The 20648-nt window shown below is 45.4% G+C and overlaps 1 protein-coding gene and 1 pseudogene across 1 annotated transcript; one reads left to right on the plus strand and one right to left on the minus strand.

Moving 5' to 3' along the window:
• Positions 1–3987: 3987 nt before the first annotated feature.
• Positions 3988–4478, plus strand: LOC127690716 (60S ribosomal protein L29-like; annotated as a pseudogene).
• Positions 4479–8540: 4062 nt separating this feature from the next.
• LOC127690948 (dehydrogenase/reductase SDR family member 2, mitochondrial-like) lies at positions 8541–14823 on the minus strand. The gene is made up of 8 exons (XM_052190523.1): positions 14675–14823; positions 13188–13365; positions 12062–12163; positions 10754–10824; positions 9934–9985; positions 9292–9426; positions 8917–8972; positions 8541–8652 (listed from the first exon to the last, which is right to left on the minus strand). The coding sequence occupies exons 1-8, from the start codon at positions 14821–14823 to the stop codon at positions 8541–8543; spliced, it is 855 nt and encodes a 284-aa protein (XP_052046483.1).
• Positions 14824–20648: the final 5825 nt, after the last annotated feature.

A 20648-nucleotide genomic window follows, 5' to 3' on the forward strand; every position in this document is an offset into this window, starting at 1 on the left:
ATTTAAAAATGGGGTACAGAGCTAAACAAAGAATTTTCACTTGAAGAATTTTCCAATAGCTGAGAAGCACCTTAAGAAATGTTCAATATCATTAGTCATTAGGGAAATGCAAATCAAAACAACCCTGAAATTTCACCTCACACCAGTCAGAATGGCTAAGTTTAAAAACTCAGGAGACAGCAGGTGTTGACAAGGATGTGGAGAAAGAGGAACACTCTTCCACTGCTGGTGGGATTGCAAGCTGGTATAACCACTCTGGAAATTAGTCTAGCAGTTTCTCAGAAAATGGCATTGTCAGGGAAATAGAATGACACTTCTGGAGGACCCTGTTATACCGCTCCTGGGCATATACCCAGAGGATTCCCTAGCCTACAGTAAGGACACATGCTCCACTATGTTCATAGCAGCCTCATTTATAATAGCCAGAAGCTGGAAAGAACTCAGATGTTCCTCAACAGAGGAATGGATACAGAAAATGTGGTATATTTATGCAATGGAATACTACTCAACAATTAAAAACAATGAATTCATGAAATTCTTAGGCAAATGGTTGGAACTGGAAAATATCATCCTAAGTGAGGTAACCCATTCACAAAAGAACACACATGGAATGCAGAAACTGATAAGTGGATATTAGCCCAGAAGCTCTGAATACCCAAGACACAATTAACATATCAAATGATTCCCAAGAAGAAGGAAGGAGAGGGCCCTGGACCATGGAAGCCTTTTTGATTAGGGCAATCTGGCAAGAACAATCTTATTTCTTCATGTCAGGACACAGCTAAGAATGTCATGGCGTCTGCACTTGAGGCTGTTTTTCCTTCTGTGCAAAGACCAGTTTAATGGTTGTTGATCCAGTGTCTGGACATGTTTATAGGTTATAACTCCTCTCCTTTTACATTCCTTCTGGTTTCTCCCCAAGTTCTTCCCTTTGACCCCTTATTGTTCCTTAGTCAGTCTTTGTCACAAAAGGAATTGGAAAGGTCAAACCAGAATTTCGAGACATCCAGGAAAATACAGCTGATCTGTCTCCTATCTGTCCATACCCCTATGTCCATATCATTAAATAAGTTTACGTTATCCTGCCGATCTGTCCTTATCAGCCCATTGCCCTGTATCTATGACTTCTCAACCTTCAATGGGTTGAACATTTGATTTTCAAGTGAGGGTCCCACTTTCCCATGGCGTTTGACACTCAGAATCAGTTCCTTCTTGGATTTATAATGCAACCTAAAAAGACCCCTTGCTGATCCCTCTCTCTGGAGAGAAACCAAAAAACTATTGGTAAATATTCTGCTCAACACCTCACCCTTGGCCTGCTGGGAGACTCCAGCCAGAGTCAGGAGCATGCGGCAAGACAGCCAGACTCACTGTGTGCATGTCTCTCGGTTCATGCTCTAGTTGTACCCACCATCACTCCGCTCCTTCCTCCTTCAAGTTCTACCATGTTTGCAGGACAGCTCATTAATTGTACTATGCAGTCTTCTTCATTATAATATAATTTCTTCTATGAAAGTGAGAGGTTTGTTTCTATGGTGACGGTAGAGAAAGTCTAGGCAGAATTGTAGCAGCTGGGAGTATTCGCTTACTCAGTGAGCTCATTAAGCTGGCTGATGTGAAAGGCTAGTGGAGCCTAGCAGGGGTCAAAACTTTGCAATAAAGTTGTCAGTAAAAAATCCCAGGCATGAAACTTTCACACCTATCCAACATCAACTGACACACTCCTGATGTTTCTTCTGTACAACCTCAGATGTTTGGTCTGAGGCAACTTTTTAAATGGCATTGTCAGGGGAAATAGAATATTGTGTGGCAGGTATAGAATGGTAAGGGACTGCAGGAGAGTCTTCTTATTTAAAAATGGGAGGACAAAGAACTTCTCCTATGAAAGGGGAAGGATGAAGATTAACAGCATAATTAATAAAAGTGTTTCTACTGCAAGACTGTACCATCATTCTGCATTTGCCCCTGCATGTGATAAAACAGCACCAACCTGTAATTTTCAAAGAGATGACATCATATACCTCATACACGCATAAAACCAGCTGATGTCAAAGTTTTACTTGACCGATTCACAAGGGAGTGAACAAAAATGATGTTATAACCAGTTTTAAAGCATTTGAAAGGCTAAGTAGTTATAGAGAATGTTAGAATAAGATTGTGAGGTCAGACACAAAACTGGTTGATTCCAGTAAAACAAAACAAAGCAAAACAAAAAACCCATAATCTTAGGGGTCATCTGTCCCAGTAGAGAGAATGTATTTGCATTTAAAACAACACACACTTTGCCCAGAGAATCCCAACACTACAATATAAATGCTCTATTCTCTCTTCTGCCCACTTCCAAATTTCAAGTACCTTTCCTGGTTTAGAGCAAAGGCAGTTTTGTAAACAAAATGGGAACAGAGAGTCCAGAAAACAACAACAAAGTCTTCAGGAAGCTCTGGGAACCCAAGCATTCTTCCTGATTCAGGAGAGAAATGGCAGCCAGGAGCTTCTAAACTAGGGAAGAGGTGTTTTCAGGACTGCCAACCTGCTCCCATCACCAAAGAGAGCAGTGGAACATGGGTACTAAGGAAGAAGCCATTGGGGAGCACCTTTGCTCTCTCAGACACTAGGTAGGAAAAACATGGACAGAACACCTGCTCTAGGCAAGGGGCCTCCAGCACAGTCCCAAGCAGAGACAGCACCTGGAGGGTGTGCATGGCCAAACAGTTTGTTGACCCCTGCGGTGCCTGGCTCAGCAGGTCATTGGCTCTGGTTTGCTTCTGCGACTGGGGGAGTTGGAGAAGTGCAGGAGAAAGAATGGCTGACAGGTGTTAGACTTCAAGATGAGAGGGAAGCCTCGCTAGAGCAGAGGTAGGAGGGGGAGAACACTCTCATTTGATTTTTCTACTATAAAAAGAACTTATTTTAGAAATTTTATAAACAATAGAAATTCTCCCATAAATGCAGTCTTAGAAATTCAAGCTCAAGGCATCGGTTAATTCCATGCTTGAAAAGAGCTCACTCTGCTCCCAAGATAGCACCTTGTTGCCATGGTCACCAGAGAGGACAAATTCTGTGTCCATTCATGTTGGAAGGGAGAATAGGTCAGACAGCACTCTCAATCCTCTTTTCTAAGGACACTAAAGCCATTCACAAGGGCTCAGCTCTTAGAAATCCCAGCTTTTGAGACTGCAGCTTTTCAGGTGTAGGCCACAACAGTCAAAAGGACAGGTGAGTGAGTCCCTGCCAGTTGAACTGTGGCCACTCCCTAGGCTCAGCTCCCCCAAACCCTCCCCACCTCAGTCCCATGCCTGGCCAGGCTCCTGTCCCTAATTCCAACAGAGTCCAGCTGCTCAGGTAGACCATACCAGTCAAAAGAACAGAGACTCCCTGCTGTACCAAAGGCCAAGCAAGTTGCTAGAAGTTAAGCCCCCAACCTGGTCTTGGACTCCCTAGTAGTTTAGAAGCCAAACAGGCCACCATAAAACCAGGCCACAAAACCCAGAATACCAAAGAAGAAACAGAAACCAAGAAACAAAATATCCAGCCAATAAAGACAAACACATAAATCAGCACCCAGACCTATAATCATCCCAAACTCAGATGCCCAAATGCATCTTGGAAAGATCAGGGATAACACATAGCTAAACAGAATACAGCAAGCCACTAGACAACATAAAATTAAATGGAGAGAAATATTAAGCAATTCCACTAAAATCAGGGACAAGACAAGGCTGTCTACTCTCTCCATATCTACTCAGTATAGTACTTGAAGTTTTAGCTAGAGCAAGAAGACAACTAAAGGAGATCAAGGGGATATAAATTGGGAAGGAAGAAGTCAAAGCATCTTTATTTATAGATGATATTGATGGTATACATCAGTGACCTCAAAATTTCTAAGAGTTCAGGGAACTCTTTCAGCTGATAAATACCTTCAGTGAAATGACTGGATATAAAATTAACTTTAAAAAAATTAAGGGAATCTCCAGTTACAGTGCAGACATGGCCAAATCCAAGAACCACACCACACACAACCAGTCCCGATAATGGTGCAATAATGGCATCAAGAAACCCCAGTCACAGAGACACAAATCTCTTCAGGAGGTTGACCCCAAGTTCCTGAGGAACATACACTTTTCCAAGTAGCACAACAAGAAAGGCCTGAAGATGATGCAGGCCAACAGTGCAAAGGCAGTGAGTGCATGCGCAGAGTACATCAAGGCCCTGGTGAAGACTCAGGCCATCAAGCTCAAGATGCCAAAGGCCCCAGGTGCAAACTCAGCTGTCTGGCTTTCATTAATCACCCCAAGCTTGGGAAGCAGATTCGAAGCTACATGACCAAAGGCCGCAGGCTCTGCCAACCAAAGCCCAAGGTTTAAACCAAGGTGGAGGCCAAAGCTCCAGCTAAGGCCCAGACTTCAGCTCCAACTCAGGCTCCCAAAGGTGCCCAGACCCCTGTGAAGGCCCCACAGAAAAGGCTCCTGCCAGTGTGAAGACACATGGACTATGACACACCTACCTACACACTGTTTGCAGATGACCAGTGTCCTATGCTGTTTTTACAAATAAACTTGAGGCAAATTTTTTTTTAAAAAATCAGTAGCCCTTCTATTTACAAATGATAAAATGACTGAGAAAGAAACTAGGGAAGCAACACTCTTCACTATAGCCACAAATAATATAAATATCTTAGTGTAACTCTAACCAAGCAAGTGAAATACCTGTATAACAAGAACTTCAAGTCTTTGAAGAAAGAAATTGAAGATATCAGAAGATAGAAAGATCTCTCATGTTCATGGATCAGTAGGAATGATATAGTAAAAATAGTCATCTACCAAAAGAATCTACAGATGCAATGCAATTCCCATCAAAATTCTAACCCAATTCTCTACAGACCTTAAAAGAACAATTCTCAACTTCGTGTAGAAAAAAAATTTAAAAATCAGTGTAGCTAAAACAATCCTATACAATAAAAGAATTTCTGGAGTTATTACATCCCTGATTTATAGAATAATAGCAATAAAAACTGCATGGTATTGATATAAAAATAGATTATCAATGGAATAGAATCAAAGACCCAGAAGGAAGTCCACACTCTAATGAACACTTAGTTTTTGACAAAGAAGCCAAAATTATACAATGGCAAAAGAAAATATCTTAAATAAATGGTGCTGGTCTAAATGGATGTCTACATATAGAAGAATGCAAAAAGATCCACATCTATTACCTGGCACAAAACTCAAGTCCAAGTGGACTTGACATAAAACCAGATACTAAGAGAAAGTGGGGTATATAGCCTTGAAAGCATTGGCATAGGAAACAACTTCCTGAACAGAACCCCAATAGTTCAGACAATAAGACTAACAATTAATAAATGGGACCTCTCAAAACTGAAAAGCTTCTGCAAGGCAAAAGATACCATCAAAGAGACAAAATGGCAACCTATAGGATAGGAAAAGATCTTCATCAACACCACATCCAACTGAGCGCCGATATTCAAAATACATAAAGAATCCAAGAAACTAGACATCAACAAACCAAATAGCCCAATTTAAAAATGGGGCATAAATCTAAACAGAGCATTCTTGACAGAGGAATCTCTGTCAATAGAAGCACTTAAAGAAATATTCAACATCCTTAGCCATCAGGGAAATGCAAGTCAAAACAACACTGAGATGCTATTGTATACCCATCAGAATGGCTAAGATCAAAAATTCAAGCAATAGTTCATAGTAGCAAGGATGTGTAGTAAAGGGAACAACTCCTCCATTGCTGGTGGGAGTTCAGACTTGTACAGCTGCTTTAGAAATCAATTTAGCAGATTCTTAGAAAGCCCAAAAAATGTTCCACCATGCCACAGGAACTCAACTATGTTCACAGCAGCTTTAGTCATAGCCAGAAACTGGAAACAACCTAGATGTTCCTCAACTGAAGAATATGTGGTACATCTACAAAGTGGAATAGTACTCAGCTATTAAAAACAAAAACATTATGAAATTTGCAGGCAAATGGATGGAACTAAAAAACAATTATTCTGATTGAGGTAACCCAGACCCAGAAAGACAAACCTGGTATGCACTCTCTTATAAGTGGATATTAGCCATAAAGTAAAAAATAACCAGGCTACAGTCCACAGATCCAAAGAAAATTGTTACTCACTGAGAAGGGAAAATAGAATAAGTACCCTGGAGGAGGAGAGACTAGGGAGGGAGTGGGGTGGGAACCAAAGGATCGGGTGCAGGGGGGACAGAGGGAGCGATAGCTGGAATCTGGGTCAGGGAGCTTTTCTGGGATGAGCTAGAAACCTAGGGCAATGGAAACTCCCAGGAATCTATGATGGTGAGCCTAGCTACGACTCTTAGCAATAGGGAATATGGAGCCTCAACCAACTATTTCCTGTAACCAGGAAAGACTTCCAATGGAGGGATTGGGACACCAAACAAGCCACAAAACCTTTGACCTACAATTTGACCTGTCTACAAGATGTGCAGGGGTAAAGAAGGAGCAGAAATTGAGGGAATGGCCAATGAATGACTGGCCCAGCTTGAGACCCATGCAATGAGATGGAGCCCACCCTGACACTGTCAATGATATTCTGCTATCTTGCAGACAGGAACCTAGCACAACCATCATCAGAGAGGCTTCACCCAGCAACTGATGGAAACAGATGCAGAGACCCACAGGCAAACATCAGCTATAGCTTGGGGAATCCTACAGAAGAAGGGGAGAAGGTATCATAAGAACCAGAAGAGTCAAGGACACCAAAAGAAACCTTACAGAATCAACTAACCTGGACCCACAGGGGCTCACAGAGACTGAACTGCCAACCAGAGAGCATACAACAGACTGACCGAGGCCATCTGCACATCCATAACAGTTGTCTAGCTTGGTCTTAATGTAGGACTCCTAACAGCGGGGACTGGGGCTGGCTGTCTCTGACTCTGTTGCCTGTCTTTGGACCCTTTCCCAATACTTGGCTGCTTCATCCAACCTCAGTTGGAGAAGATGTGCCTAGTCTTACTACAACTTGATATGCCAAGGCTAGTTTATATTCATGGGAGACCTCTCTTTTTCTTAAGAGAAAGGGGGAGGAGAAGAAATTAATTAATTTTAAAAAGAAAATATGCAATTCACTCTGTGTACAGTCTGAAATACTCCACTTCATAAGGTCAGAGACTAGAATAATGGTTTTCAGGATCTAGAAAAGCAGGAGAGTGGGAAATAGGATTGTCTTGCCCATGAGTGTTAAGTTGGAGTTAGATAGAGGGAATAAAATTTATTATTCTGTTGTGCTACAGTGTAACAACAGCTAGTTACACTACGCTGTTTCAAAGTAGCTAGAAGAAAGTGTTTTAAATGTTTTCCCACAATGAAATGATAAATGTTTGAGGCAAGGATATGTTCCTCATCTGGTGTTGTGTATCCATTTCTTCCCAACTGAACCACTTCCTGCTGGGGGCCTCCCAGCAGGGAAATTCATACAACTAGCATGACTCAGAAAGCTCAAAAGAATTACAAGTTTCACAAGGCCCCTGCCTGAAGCTTCATGAGCAGTAACAATTGCTAAGGAGAGGGCAGGAGACTGAGCAGTCTGCAAGGTGGGATGCATCTTTGGAGAGTCATCTCCCATGGCGGGGTGATGCACTTGCCTTTGAGTCAGCCAGGCTCCTATAAGTAACCTCAGTAAACTCAGTGCTTTACCTTGCTAAACTTGCATGGAATGGCCTCTTTGGCCTATAACTGGTGTCCCGTCTAAGGAGAATGGTCAGTTGTTTACATCTTCCCTGGAAGAGTCACACTCTGCCTTGATTTGATCACTATATAATGTAAATATGAAATAAACAGAAAATCTTAAGATGATATCTACAGCCTTTACAAATGAATGGCTAATATTTAGTTAGCACTCAACAAGGTAAAAAGCCATCAACCACATCTAGAACAGAAGGAATACGTAAGAAACTATGGAAATTTACCTATTTAAAGGGTGCCACCTGACAAATGTTTCCTTTGGCAGACAGAATAACCCAGACTCAGCAAACAGACATGAAGGGAACCTGAGAAATACATTCTCTGACCTCATCCTTGCCTGACTCCCAATCTGCCTCTAATTGACCAAATTAACCTTCAAAGGACTTGAAGTATCCCTACAGATTGTCCCAGGGCATAGAGTCAACACCAAGAAGAGGGTATGTATGGAAGAGCAGATAGAAAGGTTCCTCCCTGATTTCTAATTTCATAGAAAAGGAATGAAGGGAGAGAGGGAGGGATTTTTAAAAAGAACTGTGAGGGATGAGAGGCAGTAGTAAGAAAAGGCTATAATGCGACACGGCTGGGTCAGGAGGGCAGTATGTCAAGAGGCAAACAGCAACATGTCCAAAAGTAGCCAAACAAATTTATTCCAAATGAAATCTTTAAACACCTGCCTTCCTTCACAATGTTTAAGTAAGTATCCCTATATGACCTGGACTACAAGCTCTACCCCTACATATTTCCCACCAAGCCCTTTGTCTTCCACTTGAGGACTTCAACCCCAGTCTCTAAACCATGCTGTCTCTTTACAGTTTAGAGGAGAAGCCACCCACCATGATGTTCTCCCCAGTGATGTAGCTGGCATCTGAGGAACACAGGAAGGATACGAGTCCAGCACATTCTTCCGGCTCCCCTAACCTGTAGAAGAGAAGAGATGAGGTCACAGCAAACACTGATGGGCTCTGACGTGGGCTTCTGCAGACCCCTAGGGGCACCTAACATTCACCAGCCTCAATGGGAGGGTGACGGGGGTTGACGGAAAACCTACGTTCCTGCCCCTAACCCAGGATGCCAGAAAGGGGAAGCAGCCAGCAGAATGGCAGCAGGAATGAGATCTTTTTCATACTGAAAAATAATTTTCTGTAGAGTCACAGAGCACCGACGTCCCCAAGCCCGACCTACCGTTGCACACCGAAGATTTTACTCATTTCGGGCAGCATGTTGGGCATTGTTTTCTCCTAGAGAGAGATTGCAGGACCAATGTCAGGCAGAGGACTGGTCACACAGTAGGGTGGAATAGCATTGTGGCTGAGCCACACCTCTGTGGAGGATAAGATGGACACCCGTCTGCTCAAACAGGAAAGAGACCCTCATCCATCGGCAGTAAAGGGCTGCTGTCCGAAGACTGGGCCTGGAATGGGGATATCTCGCTGCATGCCCAGGCTCTGTGGGCATCCATTCAGATGGAAGCCTGGCCCTAAAAGGGACCAGAAGGTCTGTGGAGAGGATGATGTAGGAGGGCCGACACTGAGATCGGAAGGAACGTGTCATACTCACCCGCATGCTAAAGTCAGTCTTTATGATTCCTGGCACTAGGCAGTTGACTCTGATGCCCTTTGGAGCCAGCTCCATAGCCAGAGACTTGCAGAGCCCCAACAGAGCGGTCTTGCTGGTGTTGTAGACGCCCAGCTTCTGTGAAGCAAAGAATCAATATGGTAGGAAGGGATCTTCCCGGAACAAAAGTTGTTTCTGGGCTGCAAACTACAAAAATGTACCTGACTGTAGGCCTGAACATAGACTCTCTACCCTTGTGCCTCACCACCCCAACAGTAGTATTTCAAAGTTTCAGGTTCTCATCTATGTTATCAAGTTGATGTCATGTCTATCCAAGCTTAACACAGAGTATTGCACTGTTTGTTTGAATAGTTGATGAGAACACGGGAATTAGGAGATTTAGGGCGCTATCCTGGCAGGGAGGTACCTAGCATCACATAAAGGCAAATGGCAGATTTTTTGCTCCTTGGGGGTAAAATCATAATTTCTGACCTAGAGCATTCACAGTACCATCCCGAAGACACATAGTTTATTTCTATTTTATCTAGCATCAACAGTCAATTCTCCCACACCCCGCTACAAGGTCTCACAAGAAATCAAGGCAGCTGATGCTCACTCAGCTTACCAGAAGGGGATCATACTCACGGGAACTGGTACATAAGCCACTCCGGAGGACACTAGAACAACGCAGCCTCCCCTTGAGGAGAAAGGATGTGGAGTGAAATTAAAGATTCATTCATTTAAAAGAGTCAGGAAACTGTGCTTTCACGTGAAGAGAAAAACAGTTCAGAGTTCACAGTGAAAATGTAAAAGAACAACTAGCTAGAACTTTGAGACATGAGACATCTAAAGTAGACATTAAAGTCACTGCGAGAGTGGTATCCTTTAGACTGGGCCCCCAAACTGAGGTAGCACACCCAGCCGGCAAAGTTCAAGTAATGTTCCTCCATGGAGTCAATGGGTCACCAAGGAGACCCAAGCCTTAACCAGCCCTGTGTAACCACAGAATACACAGAAGGACCAGGCTGTGTAGCAGTCAGAGGGAGGCGTTTGTGGTGCCTCTGACCAGGAGAGAAACAAGTGAGATGGGTTACAGTGGAAGGCAAGAGGGACAGAATGAGAGATGGGACCCCAGACTGCTTCACTCTGAACCCTTCATCATTACAGATGTCACAAGAAGCAAGGTCTTGACAGCCCCTGAGATGAAGGCCACAGGGCCCGGGAAAGGTCCTTTGAGGATACAGAAGGCAAGCTTTGTTTTTGTACCCGAAAATGTTTCTCTTCATCACAAAGTATGTCCCCGGAGGAATATCAGGTCTAGAAACAAAACTTTTCCCAAAAGACACACTTTTCACACATATACACACACCCCAATACATCTTCAACTACCTAGGCCTCTACCCAAGTAGTTCCTGTGAGTAAAAATTAACCTATGTGGCCTCCACAAGTTCCCACACGTACTTACCCTCTCTTCTCCATGTAGGGCACCAGCTTGCTTAGCAACAGAGCTGGGGACTTCACATTTACATCCAGGATCTGAAATTCCAAATAACACAGACGTTGGGCTGGGGAGACCGACACTGCTGTCTGGGGCCCTGCCCGGGAGCCAGACGAGGACCAAAGCTCCACACGTATGGGAAGAAGCTGAGACACTGAGTCCTTTGACTATGTGTGAGGGTCAGAGTTTGTCTAAGGGAGCACATGCTTTAGAGGCCCCTGAGCTCCCTAGGCCTCAGAGAGTTACCATGCTGTGTGGCCTATGGACTTGTCGGCTCCCATATGACCTCCACTACTGCCTTCCAGAGGAAAGGCTGGGGAAGCACAGGACGTGAGCGTGAGGAAGTTAGTTACCAGTGACTAACTGAAAGGAAGAGTGTGAGTGTGAGGAAAGAAGTCTGTACTCAGCACCTAGCCCACCTCAGGAAGCATTAGGAACCGGGGTGGTGTTGCTCATTCTTATACTAATTATCTGGAATAGTATTTCGGTTGGGTTAGGTTGGGTTGGGTTAAGCATTTTTGCAGTGTTGGCCATCAATAAAAATAAAGAACTGGGAAAGCCTGGATGTGGCTGGAGGGTGAGGTGGAGGGACTGGAAGGTGGATCCAGAAGGGCCAGGGAACATGAGAAACACAGAGGGAAACGTGGGGCAAAGTCTACCAAGAGAAAATGGAGGGGTAGCCCACAGGAAGGGAACAGTACACTGAGATCACAGGCCCATTCCTTGCCACTAGGGACAGGATGGGGCTCAGACATGACTAGTCACGGGTGGTCTCTTCAGGATAACAAGGATGGGGGTCTGCAGAGCCAGTAGGAGCTCCCTAAGTACCCAGTGGCTTCCAACAGGAATGGCAGAACTGTGGGAGGGTCCCATCTGTCAGCTATATCTCTGGACACATGAGATGCCCCTCTGAGCTCCAGAGATGCTGACTTAGATGCTGACAGCCAGACTAAAGGATTCACAGAGATGCCAATGTTAATCCAGGTTGTAACAGCTTTATAAGCCTGAGTCAGAGCGTCTCTGCCATAGACAGACCCAGAATTTATTTTCTGGCATCTCGGGACTTAGTAGCAGTGATCAGCACAAGGAGATTCAACACAGAGGCTACAGGAACCTGGTAGAGCCTGGGCCTGACTCAGGTAAACCCCATCTTCGTCCACCTAAGTCAAGGCTCACACACTTATATGGAAACTCAGGCATGGTATGGTCACATGCATTCTTATAGTCACAAGGAGATAGCTACACCATTTAGGCCATGTAAGGCGCTCTCCTCACCTTGTCCCAGATCTGTTCACTGGCTCCCAGGGTGCTTCCCACCAGAGGATTGACTCCTGCCACACACACAAGGAAGTCAATGCCCCCAGAATGCTTCAGGGCCTGCAGAGCAAATGATCAGGCATGCAGGTGAAGGAATGTAGTAAAGACCCGAAGAAAACTACTGCTGTGTTTTGAACAGGAAATATCCCCACACGTTCACGGTTTGAGTGCTTGTTCACCAGCTATTGCTCTGTTTGGGGGGTGCTGTGGATCTTTGGGAGATGGAGTCTAACTGGCACAGGGTCACTGACGGCAATCCGGTCACACCCGGCCCACAGTACCTGCCACACTTTCTGCATGCTGGTGTACTGTGACAGGGACAGACTTGATCACACACTTCCATACCCATGCCTTCCCCACCATGTTGGACTGAAACCACAAACCAAGATAAACCATTATTTGACTTGTTTCTGTCAGGTATTGCGACCACAGCCAACTAAAGCAGTGCTAACTGGCCATCCTGGGGCTGAGCCAGGCCAGAGCTGGATTCTAACAGAGACTGAATAAAATGGTGTCTCTTGCCTCCTGGGATACATGTAGTTTCTTCCCTGTAAGACATCTCATTGGTCCCTGGGCCCCACCCTTCCAGACCTCTGCTCTCAGCTCTTCCATTTCTAGTTAATTCCTTCTCTGTTCTCTTCTCTGGTCTGGAAGGATCCTCCTTTGTTTATTAGGGTGCCTGTTTGTTCTGTGTTCCCTCAGATCCCACCTCACAACTCACTTCTTCCAGGGTAGCTACAGCAGGAGCTTACCCTGCAGCTCCTGTTTCAGAGGCTAGTCTAATAGACTAGCAATACAATCTATGTTGGGCCAGGGCTACACTGCTCAGACTTGATCGTGGAGAAAGATCACTTGGGGATTTGATAACGCTGGCCCCAAGGAGGTTCTAGGCAAGATCTTCAGTCATCTCTTTGCTTAATATGAGCAGCACAGCTGTTCCTACCTGTCAGGAAATTTTTTTTAGTCATATCTCACTATCCTGAGAATGTGGGATTGGCTTCATTTACAGACCTAGAGACCCTAATTCCCTCGTGCTAGGGTCAGACCCCTATCTTTTCATCTGTCCCAGCCTGTAGCTCCTTACTGTGGTCACAAGGTGCTGGCGGTCCTCAGCCTTCCCCACATGGCACACGGTGCCAGTCACACTCAGCCCCTCCTCCTTTAATGTGGTCACCGCTTCATCCACGTTCTCCTGCTTCCGGCTGCTGATGACCACATGTGCCCCATCCTGGGCCAGGCGCCTGGCGATGGCAAAGCCAATCCTGTGGGCAGAAGAGGAGATGGTGGTGATGGGTCCAGCCCTCTGTGCCTTTGTGCCCAAACAGACCCTGGTGACTATGTTTCTCCCGTGTTGCCTAGAAGTGGCTTCCAAGTCTTCAGTAGCAGGCAAGAGAGATGGGTAAGCACATGCCACATGCCGATCCTTCACGGTCCACTCATCCCATTCTCACAGTTCTATGCATGATGGGTATAGTATATAAATGAAGCGTCTTTATGATTTTATCAAAAGGAACTTTGAAACGTAATGCTCCATCAGAAGAGTCGTAGCCTTGTTGCTGCTGAGCCTACGGCCCTAACTGCTCAGCACTGCCGGTGCTCGCCCAGCCTCACTGGTTCTCACTGGCTCTCACTGGCTCTCACTGGCTCACGCCACGCTCGCCTGGCATGGATTAGGCTCTCTCTAAACCTATTGCCTGCCCTCTGGCCTGCAATTTCAAGACGCCTCTCCTGGAGAATGTGCTACCCTCTAGGTCTCCTATCACTGAGGAGGTCTAAAGACTCTTGACTGGTACTGGTTAAGCAGTTATGATCAAGGAAGAGAAAAGAGGCATGTGCCCAACATCTTGTCAAAATGATCTAGGTAGCTGAGAACTTTAAAGGTGTTTTGCGTGTTATGAATACTGAGAATCGGGAGCACACAGAAATATGTAAGACATCACAGGGGTCTGGAAAGTCTAGTTCCTTTCTTTTCCCTGGTGATTCTAAACAGTTCTAAATATATTGGTGATGCTAAGACCATAAAAGATCAAGAGATGATCTGCCTCCATCTGGAGATGGTAAGAACTCATTACAAAGTACATAGCAATATGGGAGCCAAAGGACAATGGGAACTTGGGGACACGTGGGAACCAGTGTGAGGGACCATAGACCATTCCAAGCTGGTGGTGAGACCCCTGCACAGTGCCATAGGGAGCATGATGCCAATGAGTCGCCTGAGTCTGAGGCACAGTAGGTGCCAGGCTTTTTTCTCTTAGTAGAGGATCAACAAGACAGTGGCCATGTTGGTATGAAAGACAGGGAGGCAGATACACTGTTCTGGTGGTAAATTTTTCATTATCGAGGGACTGTCCTACCAAAAGTGGTAAGAGACTACATTTGGACTCCACACTCTTCGTGGGATTCAGAAACTAGATATTTTAAGGAGAGATGCTGAGATACACCAGACCTGTATGATGGTTGTGGGGGAAGCTGGGATGTATGCAGAGTGTGTGTGTGTGTGTGTGTGTGTGTCCTTGGAGACCGTGGTAACATCTCCTGGTAATGAGCCAGCCAGATACTTCAGTCACTCACCCTCTTGTAGAACCAGTGACCACAGCCACTTTACCAGCCAGGGTACGATTCTCATCTGCTCTTTTGCTGAACCCTCTTGCTGAGAGAGGAACGGGTGTACACAGATAGCCCCTAAAGGCCCGTGGGATAGACCTGAATATGGCAGCCATTGAAGAAAGACCTGTGAAGATAATCATGATTACGGACCACACTGGGACCTGAACTCTTCTGGACTCTCCATGAAGTCACTGACGGGTGTTCCACCACACTCCAAACTTTCCAGAAAAGTACAGAGCTCTTCGTGACTTTGCTGTAACCTAAGCTCAAGGCAGGATTCCCCTATCATGAACCACCACCACAGTACACAGCCAGGCATAGTGCTGGGTGGGCCCTGGGTGGATCTGAGAGACACTTGCTTCCCTCAACACAGCTCTCCCACTCAACTCCATGGAAAGCTTAGCCATCCATTCCTTTCCTGTTCTGAACTCTATTACCAGGCTTCTTCCCTTACCCTTACCTCCCCCTGACCCCAAATCACACCTCCCAGACTCCTCTGCCCAAAGAGCCCGCCTCACCTTGTCATTCTAACTGCATCCTTAATACCTCATCTCTGAAGCCACCTCCCAGGCCAGACCTTCCATCTCAAACCCTACCTCACCATGCTTAATCCTCATTGTCAGCTTAATTGGATTAAGAAGTGCCTCTGGTATTTAGGGACTTACCTGTGGTTGTATCTATGAAGATGTTTCCAGAGAGGATTACTGGGAAGGAGGTGCCGTGAGTGAGATCCCCAACTGGATAAATAGAAGAGGAGAAGTTGGAAAGGTGCCTACTTTTGCCTCTGCTTCCTGCGGTATTGACTCCCATCTTCTGCCAGGCCTCTCTACCGTGGTGAACTGTACCCCTTCTTAAGCCATGAGCTACAACAAATCCCTACTCCGGTGCCTGGCTCCTGTCAGGTACTGAGTCTCAGCACGGAGAAAACTGATGAATGTGTTCACTTGCCACAGAGTAAGCAGAAACAACCGTTCTCCAGTCCAGTCACCTCAGAAGCACATGTCAAGGCCAGTAGTTGTTTGAGAGGCAGTCTTGGGAAGCAGTGTTAAAAATGGATTGGAATAGACAAGAGAAAAGAGAAAACAACCTAAAATAGTGGAATGAAAGGCGCATGATCCTGTACATGTCGTAGACCTCTATGGTCTACAACAGCTCATGTCTGCTGAGGAACTCTGAGCCGCCGATTCAAATGTCAGCGGGAATCCAAGGAAACTGATGACGTAGGTTGGACAAGCATTGGCAGGGTTTAACACTGAAATGTACCTTCTAAGAAACTCATGAATCCCATACAAACCAGGAGAGGGAACCTTCCTGGTATATTTCCAGCACCTGCCGGTCAGTGATTGGATTCCATACTCAGCAGTGAAGGTCTGAAGGCACAATACAGGCGCTTGAGAAACACAGCACCAAAAACAAGTTCCACCACCCCCCCCAGAAATGTGTAATATATCAACCTAAGCATTATAATGAATGAAGATTGATGCCCAGGGATTAAGAATAAGGGAAGGTCCCTGGGGAGAAGCAAGGCGGAGCTTGAGGGCAGAACAGCCGATATTAGGAAATAGGGCTGAAGACTTCCCCAGGCACAAAGTGAGCTGGGCCCGAGACTGGCATAGGAAAACAAACAGCCTAGGTTTGGGGGGATGATGTGAAACCGTGGGACTGTAAATAAATGACAGCATAAATATCCCTCTGGGCCCTAGTAACTAAAAAAATCCTAATCATTCCTCATATGCCTAGCTTTCGTCTTGACTTAATCCTTTATGTACTTTATGACTGGTCTTCTAGTCTTTGTGTATAGATTAAGGCCAAGCAAAAACAATGACTTAGTATAGAAAGCTAACCTTTCTTGGGAATAGGGTCATGAGTCTCTAAAACTAGACAGGGTCACATCTGTTCTCAACATAAAGGCTTTAAGCCACCAAGCACCTTTTATCAAAATTTTTGAATTTTAAGGCAAGTTTAATCTTGTTTTTCCCAAGGAGTGTTAGGGAATAAATTGTGTCATCTTACAAATCATGTGGAGACCTTACCCTCCAGGGCCTTGGGTGTCTCCATGCCTGGAGATGAAGCCATTAAAGAGATAATTGTGTTGAAACAATGTTCTAGGAGAATAATGAAACAAGCTGACTGGTGACATTAGGAGAGGGGGGAATTTAGTCACACCAAAGGGACAGTAGAGATTTGTATAAGCCACATGAAGACAATGACAAGATGGCCATCTGCAAGCAACTGAGAGATGTCAGGAGAGATTGTGGATTTACAGGTTTTCTGTGGTTTAAGACACCTGGCCTTATCACCAAATCCTGGTAAATTAATGTAACACTTACAAAGAGGGGGGAAAAGTCAATGATTTTCTGTGATACCTCGTATCTCTCAACACTCCTTTTACTAGGAGATACATGAATAAGAAGCTATGGCCTTCCACAAAACAGTCCATAGAAAAACAAAAATAAAAAACAAGCCGTGAGAGGTTGGAAATGTAGTTCAGTGGAAGAGCAAGTGCTTGCCAGCAAATGCAAGGCCCGGCTGCTCTCACAGCACAGCAGGGAAAAGAAGCCAAAGAAGTGAATCCACAAGCCTCAGATCCGTCGGTTCCTGGAGCGCAAAAGTGTCCATAGAGCAAATAGAAGAAATGGGGCTTCCTCCGTGCAGCCATAGCAGCTGAGAAACAAGAGGCCATGCAAGACAACCGCCATGCTTCCAGATTTATGCTCTGTCCCCAACCCGCCAGGATGTACCACATAGCAAATCATGTGTGCCCATTTTTGGCCCAGAAAATGTCACTGTTCTATAGCTGCTCCTCCCAAAGAAAATGATGAGCAAGAAGGAGCATCTCTCTAGCTTGCAACTGCATAAAACATCTCTCATTCTAGTCCCAGTCAATGCTTGACAAATGTCTACGTAGAAGAAAGGATAGAGGAAGTCTCTCTGGTCTCTTTGATGGTGATTCAGTGTCCCAGAACACTCTGCAGGCAGGACAAACTGTAAGTTGGAGGTTTCGTGACTGGTTTGGTGTCCCAATCTCTCCAATTGAGGTCTTGCTTTGTTACAGAAGGATCAGAGGAACCAGAGGGGTCAGGGATACCACGAGAACACGGTAACACAAAATTAACACAAAACAACAAAAGGCTGCAGAATCAACTGACCAGGCCTTGTGGGGGCTCACAGAGATCAGGGGGCCTGCAGGGGTCTGACCTAGGTCCTCTGCATAGAATGTTATAGCTGAGTAGCTTGGTGTTCCTCTGCATATCCTAACAGTGGGAGTGGGGGCTGTCCCTGGCTCTTTGGCCTGCTAGTGGGACCCTTTCTTTCCTACTGGGTTGCCACATCCAGCTTTTATGTGATGTGTGTGCCTGGTCTTAGTGGAGCTTGTCATGATATGTTTCGGTGATGTGCCCGGGAGGCCTGTGTTTCCTTAGGAGGGAATAGATCTGGGGGAGAGGTGGGAGGTGGAGAGGGGAGAGACTGCAGAGAGGAGAGGGGTGGGAAGCTGCAGTTTGATATAATATGTGAGAGAAGAATTTTTTTAAATGGAAAAAAAAGAAAAAATATAGAGGCTATAGAGGCTAAAGGTGTTGCTCTGTGAGAGAATGTGAGAGAATGCTTGTCTAACAATCACAGACCCAGATGGTACTAAAGAGATGCAAAGAGGAAGAGAAGAGACCGAAGGAAGGGAAGGGAAGGGAAGGGAAGGGAAGGGAAGGGAAGAAGGGAAGGGAAGGGAAGGGAAGGGAAGGGAAGGGAAGGGAAGGGAAGGGAAGGGAAGGGAAGGGAAGGGAAGGGAAGGGAAGGGAAGGGAAGGGAAGGGGAGTAGAGCGGAGCTGAACCCAAATAAGTGGTGATGCTACCAAAGTGACCAATTAAATCTGTACTTCAGTCATTCCCTTTGCCCCAGGTCACCTAATGAAAAATATTTTTGAAAAAAAATTCAAAACAACATGGTATAAAGGCTCATAAAAATTATAAGGAATGGCTGGAGAGATGGCACAGCTCTTAAGAGCACTTGGCGGTTCTACCAAAGACCTGAGTTGTGTCCAGGGCACCACACTAGGCAGGACCCGATACCCTCTCCTGGCCTCCAAGGGCACCTGCACTCGTGCACACATGCAGGAATGTGAGTGCACATAAAGAAAGTTTTTGATATTTTAAATAATTACGAGAAAAAACTAAAAGACAAATAGGGTTACCTCACAAGAAAATCTCACAGCCTCAAGTGCCTTCAAAGGATGCTAAGGATGTAGACGTTCTGAGGCAGTGGACAAAAGAAGCAGGCACGTTCTGGACTATTGTCAAAACAAGACTTTTGGGGGAAAATCAAGGGACATCCACTATTGAGAAATGAGCAGGCCCCGCAAGAAGGCTCAGTGACTGATGACCCTGTGAGCTGCCAAGCCTGACACATGAGTCAGGGCTCAGTGAATGGTGACCCTGTGAGCTGCCAAGCCTGACACCTGAGTCTGAGCATCAGTGACCCACACAGAGGAGGAAGAGCACAATCCATGCAGGTGTGCACGCACACACACACACACACATACACACACAAATAGGCATAAGAAGACAATGAGTAGGAGCAGTTCACAGAACAGATGCCCTAGGACACAACCAAAGCAACACACCAAAAATAAAGGGGCCTTTAAACCTTCTAAAAGGGAACTAACTGACAGCAGAGAGACAATCTTTTAACTCAACAAATTAATGAAAGATAAATACAGCCATGGTGGTGATGATGATGCACACCTTTGACCCCAGCACTCAGGAGGCAGAGGTAGGTGGGTCTCTGAGTTCGTGCCCAGCCTGGTCTACAGATTGAGTTCCAGGACAGCCGGGGCTACACAGAAACCCTGTCTCAGACAAGCACTAATTAAACCATGCAAAAAGAATGGGAAAGTAAAACTTCAAGATGAAATTAAAATCTAAAACAGCTGGAGGCAGAACTGAGTTTCAGGCCAGCCTGGGCTACATGGTGAGGTTTTTGATGCAGTGCTTCCCACTCCGTCCCAACAAAAGAGAAGGGGGAGACATGGAGGAGGCAGCATCTGAAATTGTTAAAGGCTTTGTTACTTCTTAGAGACACGGCCGATCCTAGAGCTGGAAACAGGAAAAATATAAAATAAGCTTGGGCTACCGTGTAGTGCCAGAATATTCGTGACCACTAAAATAAATAAGCAAACAAATCAACAAAGCAAGGAAATGTATCTTTAAAAACCAAAGGGAAGGAGATGGGGGAAGGGCATGAGAGACCACCTGTAAGAGCTGCAGGTGGTTAAAGGTATAGAAGTCCAAACAAGGGAATAAAGGTCCGAGTGTTGGGTTTTAGCTCAAAGAACACACAAATATGCATGTACCTGCCCACTAATGGTTCAAAATTGACTAAGTTCATTACAATGGGACTCTCCTTGTTTAAAAACAATAAAAAGGCATGGTGGTACACACCTATAATCCGGCACTTAGGAAGATGGTGGGCTCAGGCCATCTCCCACTATATAACAAGCTCAAGGCCAACCTGTGCTACCCGGGACCCTGTCTCAGTAGGTGGGTGGGTGGGTGGGTGGGTGGGTGGGTGGATAGAATGGTAGGTGTGGAGAAGAAACAAGTCTTTATCAAAGAACGCTCCCTGCGGTTGCTCCTTCTTGTAAGGAAAGTGAGGTGGGCTTGGAGACTTATCTCCAAAGAGCATCGCAGAGAGAAAACAACAAATTAGCTTTGTAGTGGAGAAGTATGGAGGATACTTCCAAGTGATTATGGTGATGTCACCTCAAAAATAAATAATGCCGGCATTGTGCACCCCTTGACATAATAAGAGGGCACTTCCACTCCGGCATTTCGGCCTAAATCCACCAATCTAATCAGGAAGACATCTAAGAAACTCAAACTGAGAAATGTTCTTTAACATTCTTCAAAGCCGTGAACAACTTGAGAAGCAAGAGCCCAAGGG

This window comes from Apodemus sylvaticus, chromosome 8, assembly GCF_947179515.1.
Source record: "Apodemus sylvaticus chromosome 8, mApoSyl1.1, whole genome shotgun sequence".
Lineage (NCBI taxonomy): Eukaryota > Metazoa > Chordata > Mammalia > Rodentia > Muridae > Apodemus > Apodemus sylvaticus.